We start from the raw sequence: 7,153 nt of genomic DNA on the forward strand, positions 1-7,153 counted from the left end.
CATGTTACTCCATTAGTGTGTATGTATATTGTTTTAGATAGTATTTGTGTTGCATGGACCAATTACTACTGATAATTGAAAAAGTCCTTGACCCCAAAAACTTGTACAGTAACATCATCCATGCCACCAATGTCCTAAAAAGAGCGCTTACCAAAATAATTGAAGTGGTTCAGACTTTTAAACTCTCATGGAGAAAGGACCAAGATTTCAAACTATTGAAAGTACATTAATATTTTGAGGAGTTTTTGGGAAAAAATTATTGTAGTAAATTTTTTTTTGAATGTGACGTGTATGAGATAACACGATGATTGTTTTCAGAATATAATATATATGAGATAAAAAGGTGATTGAAAATTATATAAAAAGAATATTTACCAAAAATGTAACAGCTTTTATTCAAAAATCACAATCCAAACAAGGCCTCAAGATAAAGCTCATCCCAGAAATAAGGTGACTTAACAAGCTAGTGTGTGGGGTAGGAATGGCGTAAAAAATTTTCAACAAGTTGGAATGCATCCCAAATAACTTGTTCAATATTGTAACAAAAACATAAAAGTCCAATGTTTTTCATTTTGAAAAGTACATTTCAGTTGTGTCACAAGTAAGTGGCATTATTTTAGCCATATATTATGAATGTTTGCCTTGTTAGTAAAATTTGGTACTTTGTAACATCGATGGACGGTTGTCAGTGGTGAATTGGCTAAAAGCAATGGAAAGAAAGGTAACAGTTACAAAGTACCAAATTTTGTCTTTCAAGTGGATTTGGACAATAATTAAGAACAAACATACTTCTCTCTTATGGCTCAAGTCTTCACTTTCATTCTTGGATTTCAAGTTCAATCTTTTCAACTGGGGCGGGGGAGGAAAAGGAATGGGTGCTGCTTGGATTTCAAGTTCAATCTTTTCAAGTGGGGCAGGTGGTGGAAAAAGAATGGGTGCCGGCAGAATGGCAATAGGCACTGGTGGAACAGTGATGAATACCATTGCACATAAAAGATGGTTGCCACAACAGGAAACCTAATCCTTTAACCAATGAAACAGAGTAAATTGCACGGCTAAATGTAATTGCCAAGCTTGTTTAAAAACACACCTATAGCATCACAGTTTTGCATAATAGAACATACTATAACGTTCAGAAGGGGTACTGCAGTAACTGATGCAAGTCCGAGGTCTGAAGCTAGACAAGATTCATCTGCTGTTGCTCAAAAGCCATGAATCTTGATGTTCTCCTTCTTCACAATACCAGCCTATTGATCCAATAAAAGAGAATTTGTTTACTAGAACTAGAAGAGAAACAGAAAACAAACATTGTACTTTAACAGCACTTATGGTATCTTACCTGGACAAGGAAGGCAGAGACGTTCTTCCTTTGATCACCTTGAAGTTGAATCACCTGCCGTGATTAAACGACGAAATGAGAATTCTAGCCGCAGTTATTGCGGACAAGTGAAAAAACCATTCACAGATTCTGAATTGAATGAATAAAAAAGCCTAAAAAGCCAAAGACGCTTCCTGCACTTCATTTTACTAGAACCAGAATTGACTGAATTGTCACAGAAGTTTAAGTCAGGGCAATAAATCACCTTGCCCAGCTCAGGGTCTTGGACAACAGTACCATTACAACAGAAGTCTTTCTTGAGATCTTTCAGTATCTTATTGTAACTGTATTCCTTCCTCAACCCTTGCACAGTTGTCAGGCTTTTCCTTCCATTGCGCTGCTGTACCCGCACATGGACATACTCCTTTGCGCCAGCACCTGAATCATCAGCAGTTGCATCGGCAAAAGGATCTGCTCCCACCAATATTCAACCAAGATCATTTTCACATATTAGTCCAGTTTGAAGTAGCAGAGGGAGGATAAAAGAAAAACAGCGCTACTAATGGCTTGTAACTATGCAAAGAAAGGGGTAAACGGAGAAGTGATATACCAAAAGTTGTTGGAGTCTGGATGTCGAGTTCAGACATGAAACTTTACTGCTTTACAGAGGACAGATGTATCAAAGACTCTTGGCCTTTTATCAGAGAGACAACAGCTGAAACAGATGGAACATGAATGTCAATCATAAATATAGATCCAAGCACAAGATGGTGTAAAGGAACAACAAAAATGTTCAAGGACAACAATTATTTTACAAATTTGACATCTTATTCAGAGACTATTGATGCTGATCATTTAACTGCATTAAGAAGTCACAATAACTCAGCAATTCAAAGAACTTAAAAACAGATTCAGAATTAAAGTCTATTTCCTTGTAGGAGTTCTGTCGTACAAAGGTTATCACACAAAGACAAACAGAAGGGTTGAAAACTCTTTGAGAAATTAACATGTCTGAACTACTGGATGCTATTAACATCAATCAACTGGAATGTTAGTTCTAGAATTAAACCCATACGACTTGCTTTATCCTAATAAACTGGTCACCCTTCTCTATCACAAAACCAGAAGCAAAGAAAACATAGTAGACCCATTCTAACTGAAGAGGCACACCTCACAGAATACATCACTTGATAGACCCAAAGATGCCAGTTTGAAAGCTAAAGCATTCCAGTTAGAATTGATATAAAAATGTCTTTATACTTTTTAACAAAAGAGATGTGCATTCCTAGCAATCAAAATTGAAGCAATCTCTATATATACATATACATGTACATATACATATACAAATACACATTTGTATCTATATCTACATGTATGTATATGGATTTGTATATGTATGTATGTGTATTCTCGTAAAGAAATCACATGTATTGTTGTTTCCTGACACCCTTATGGCAGCAAGAAGAAAGGAATTAGCAAAGTCAAATTCTTTTATATTGTAGAAAACTTCAAAATCACTGCTTCAATTATGTTAATAATTTAGCTCACGATAAGAGCAAGAAAAGTTGCATACAAATCCATAACCAAACTAATCCAAGTTTAAAATAAGAAACTATAACACATTACACCTGCAACTAACTGAACCGATCATATATCGACAATAAAAAGCTTATCCTAGCAAACCACATGCTTTGACGCCTAAATCTGCCTACTAATAATAATAACTAACAGAAAGCACACGAATGAAGCGATTCCAAACCTCTTAAAGTTGCATACAAATCCATAACCAAACTAATCCAAGTTTAAAATAAGAAACTATAACACATTACACCTGCAACTAACTGAACCGATCATATATCGACAATAAAAAGCTTATCCTAGAAAACCACATGCTTTGACGCCTAAATCTGCCTACTAATAATAATAACTAACAGAAAGCACACGAATGAAGCGATTCCAAACCTCTTAATCAGAGCAATACAACCACCAAGAATAGCTTAAATATCAGTTGCCCTACAAAATAACTGCTTAAATTCGATCATGCTGTTCAGGTTCTTGATCACAAACAAGTCTATCATACAGCAGGGCTGCAAGGGTAATATACCCATCTTGCAATATTAATTCATTCTATAAAAAACAAGAAGAAACTCAAATACTATTAAAGATTCATCCTTTTATTTTTTTTTCTCCCAATTTCGTGGGTCTAGAGTTTCAAATCAAAGTTTCAGCAAAACGGAAACCTAAAAATGCCTAATTGATTTATAAATTGAGCTTCTTTTTCTCAAATACCAGATGTAAAATTAATTTACCATTCTATTTGAAACTATTCATAAATCTTTAACCAAAAAAAAAAGACAATTCCATCAACTTAGTATAATTCCACCATAATCATAAAAAGACAAAAACTTTAATTCCTAATCAGAAAACCAAGCAACGATCTAGCTACAAAAAGGGATAAAAAAAATTCACAAAAAAAAAACAGAATTTAATAATATCAGCTCAATTCGGAAAAGAAAGCCCAAAGAAAATAAAAAAGTTGAGTAATTAACATACCCACAATATACAAATTGGAAAACAAGCTTATACAACAAAAACCAGGATGAATAAAGTTATTGAATCAAGAACACATACCCTTTATACGTATGATTGAGGGAGAAGAGAAGGGCAGAGAGTGAGACGCTGAGGAATTTGAGGATTAGGTAAAGTGTGTGCGTAAAGGGGGGCCGTCCTTTTAAGACAGATTTTTGCTCTGTGTTATTATTTTTATTTATTTATTGCTGATTTTAATTCTTGGTTTTTTTTTTTTTTGGGTCACCTTATCCTTTTCTATCAATAAGGAGATTTCCTTGTTCATTTTTTTTTTGGGGTCAAAACCTTGTACATCAAATAATTTGTTTTATTTTGATTGAGTGAAGTTATTTTGGAAATTGATAAGCTGATACCAAATTTAAATGTTTCACCCGATCTTTTCCTGAAAAAAAATTATTGTGGGAGTAAATCAGGTCAATTTGGAAGCAAATTTATTAGTTTTCTTTTTTTTTTTTTACTCTTTTTAATAATACTTGCAAGGAAGTTACTTGACTTAAGAAACCATCCAAAAAAAAGCGGAAGAAAAGAAAAGGAAAAAAAAGGAAAAATCATAATTGCAAAGAGACTAGTCAAACCTTAGCATATGGGAGAGGGTGGGATTGTTAGCGTGGAACGATTGAGAAGATATAATCGATAGACGTGATAGATTCGATTTGTATTCTTGATAAAATCTGGCATATTTTGATCAAACCCTTTGCGTGGGTTTGGCGTGCATTTGTATGGTCTGGAAAAGACTTATTTATCTTATAGTTTAAGGTCTTTTATCCATCTTTGGTTTCACCGCTTGCTGTTTTGTTTGGTTTAATAATACTGATTTGTCTGGTTTAATAATACTGTCTCTCATAGTGAGTTTTACGGACCTACTGGACCAGACTCAAGCTCAAGCATTGAGCATAATCCCATAAGCTAATGGCTTTTTTAGGGAATAATGACTTAATTCACCATTTTTTTTTCAAACAGAATCCTCTATCCATTATATCTGTTCATTTTTTCTGTCCAATGCAAAATTACGTAATTCCACTTATTAATACTGTTGATGTGGTACATAACATTAAATGCATATTTATGGGGTATTTGGTAGATGGGTTTCAAATTCAATAGTATCCTAATTGTACCCATTGTCTTCTACTTTTGAAATTTCAAGCTGCATTATTCAGATGAGATTTTGCAAGTATTTGAGGACGAGATCCTTGAGTTTGTCAGAGTTGCAATTACGTTCAGTCATGTTGATTTAGAAAGTAGACTGTTCATGATAAAATTGAATTTGAAATCTATTTACAAAACACTCCCTAAACATGTATTCAATGTTATGTGTCACATCAACAGTATTAATTAGTTGAACTACGTAGTTTTGCATTTGACAGGAAAAATGGACAGATATAAGGGACAGGGGATCCCGTCTTTTTTTTTTTTTTGACTTAATTCACTTACATAAACTAAATTAAGAATGTAACATTGCCTTTAATTCACGTAAAGAAGTTATATTACTGAGTCCAGGATTTTTTTTTTGGGGGTTCAGCCTGGTGATTTCCACAAGTTGCCATATTTGTTAAAATTCTTGTGAATGTAGTTATGAGTTTCGTGATTCTTGAAACAGTTGCAGAAGCCAGACAGAGCAATATCATGTGGTGCAAGAATTTGCTGATGTAATATCAAGATAATTATTCAGTGGTAAAACAATTGCTGCTACATCTCTTTTGAGCCAAAATCTAAACCTCATGCAGTCTTTCAGTTTCTCTCAGTCTGGAGTATTCATGCAACCTTAACCATATAGCTTCAGTAGATCAAAGGAAAACAGAAGAGATCCCACAATTTGAGACACTAACGAAGAATAACCAGATCAGAATCGACCTGGTCCAACAGTTCCTTTGAAAACATAGAGAAAATCTCCATTTCCAACTCCATGCCATCGCAGACTACAATTTTCGCGCATTATTCTCTGTTTATGGATGAAAATATAGTCATCTGGAGGAAGTATTTTGTTTGTCACGAGCAACCGTCTCAGCTCAGTTAAAGTACTCGAATCGCTAATGTCCAAAGGAATGGTTGCTGCATTTAGCAATGTAGAGGAGGTCTGAACTGCCAGACTAAGCCTTCTTGTAGGAGGATCAGCAATCATTCGAGCTGTGCTTTTCAGGAATACGATGATTTCTGCTTTATCTGAGATACCATAATTGGTTAGATAGCGAAATTCCTCATCCATTTCTTGTCCTGAGAAGTACAGTGCCATTCTCTTTATTGGGGTGCCATCAATGATGTGGATTTTCTCTTTCAGGCTTCGAACAGTTTCTGTTTTTTCGACCTCAAAGGTAGTCTTTCTTGCTGAGAACTTTACAGTGATTTGGATTTTACTGTGTTCTTCAATGAGTGCTGGCATGGAGTTGATGTTCAAATGGATTTTGGTGGATTCGTTGATGATGGGATAATCTTCCATGTCGAGTCCATCGATCAATTCCCAACCCCATATGGCTAGAGTTTGTGAGGCTACTGGAATGCTGAGCAAGTGCTCTATCTTCTGTTTGATATTTAGAACTGTTTCCTGAGGCTCTACGTCAATGGAAAATTCACTTCCTCCCATCACAATTGTGACCCTCATGCTGCAAATGAGTTGAATGTGATCTTATTTTCTTGATTGGCCAAAATGAGGTCAAGGGAAATCAAGTTAAAGGCAACAGAGGAGTCACACAGCAGCCTCAGCCTGAGGCATGCTGATGAGAAATTTGATCTGATTGCAAGAAGGTCATGATTTAGCCAATTGCTAATTAGTGGAATTTATGATGATGAATCATGTCGTAGGCATGAGTATGACCATTTGTATGATATATGGCCATTCTGAATTTTTTTCGTTCACTTAGTCTCGAATATTTTGAGGCATGCAAAATGTACTTTAGAACAAGATTATACCCTAGAGAATGAGAGAGAGAGGGGGGAGAGAACAAGAGATTTTTTTTTTCTTTGATAATTAAAAGTTTGGATGGGTTATTCTGATTACCACCGTAGATCAGCATATTCCTTTAAAACCATACTAATACAATTCTCACATTAATAATGAGAATATGCCCTCAGGATCATACTATCACGGTTCTTAAATCGGCAGCAAGATTTAAATACATGATTTATAAAAAAGTAATTCATTTTTATCAACTGATCCAATTTCTGTTGACAAGAGGAATGGGGAGCGAGAGAAAGTGATAGATGAATACATTTCTTTAACTTTTAACAATAGATAATAAACACACACCCAAA

At 34.9% G+C, this 7,153-nt stretch overlaps 2 protein-coding genes across 3 annotated transcripts; both read right to left on the reverse strand.

The window, feature by feature from the left end:
- Window positions 1–953: 953 nt before the first annotated feature.
- LOC113770221 (protein translation factor SUI1 homolog 1-like) lies at window positions 954–4,059 on the reverse strand. Of its 2 annotated transcripts, XM_027314627.1 has the most exons (6): window positions 3,950–4,035; window positions 3,281–3,331; window positions 1,929–2,033; window positions 1,584–1,789; window positions 1,340–1,393; window positions 954–1,247 (listed from the first exon to the last, which is right to left on the reverse strand). In XM_027314627.1, the coding sequence occupies exons 3-6, from the start codon at window positions 1,963–1,965 to the stop codon at window positions 1,203–1,205; spliced, it is 342 nt and encodes a 113-aa protein (XP_027170428.1). In that variant the 5' UTR covers window positions 1,966–2,033; window positions 3,281–3,331; window positions 3,950–4,035; the 3' UTR covers window positions 954–1,202. The 2 variants fall into 2 exon arrangements, with proteins under 2 accessions (XP_027170428.1, XP_027170427.1); XM_027314626.1 differs by lacking the exon at window positions 3,281–3,331 and having other exon boundaries at window positions 3,950–4,059.
- Window positions 4,060–5,747: 1,688 nt separating this feature from the next.
- Window positions 5,748–6,503, reverse strand: LOC113771661 (polyubiquitin). Its single transcript, XM_027316232.1, has one exon. The coding sequence runs from the start codon at window positions 6,501–6,503 to the stop codon at window positions 5,748–5,750; it is 756 nt and encodes a 251-aa protein (XP_027172033.1).
- Between the last annotated feature and the right edge of the window lie 650 nt (window positions 6,504–7,153).

This window comes from Coffea eugenioides, chromosome 5 (assembly GCF_003713205.1).
Source record: "Coffea eugenioides isolate CCC68of chromosome 5, Ceug_1.0, whole genome shotgun sequence".
NCBI classification, from domain to species: domain Eukaryota; kingdom Viridiplantae; phylum Streptophyta; class Magnoliopsida; order Gentianales; family Rubiaceae; genus Coffea; species Coffea eugenioides.

Coding starts and splice junctions, on each gene's coding strand:
- LOC113770221 (XM_027314626.1), bottom strand. CDS start 1,965: ATGTCTGAACTCGACATCCAGACTCCAACAACTTTTG. Junction 1,394..1,583: donor AAGACCCTGAGCTGGGCAAG/GTGATTTATTGC, acceptor TAATCACGGCAG/GTGATTCAACTTCAAGGTGA. Junction 1,248..1,339: donor TCTCTGCCTTCCTTGTCCAG/GTAAGATACCAT, acceptor TTGGATCAATAG/GCTGGTATTGTGAAGAAGGA.
- LOC113771661 (XM_027316232.1), bottom strand. CDS start 6,503: ATGAGGGTCACAATTGTGATGGGAGGAAGTGAATTTTCCATTGACGTA.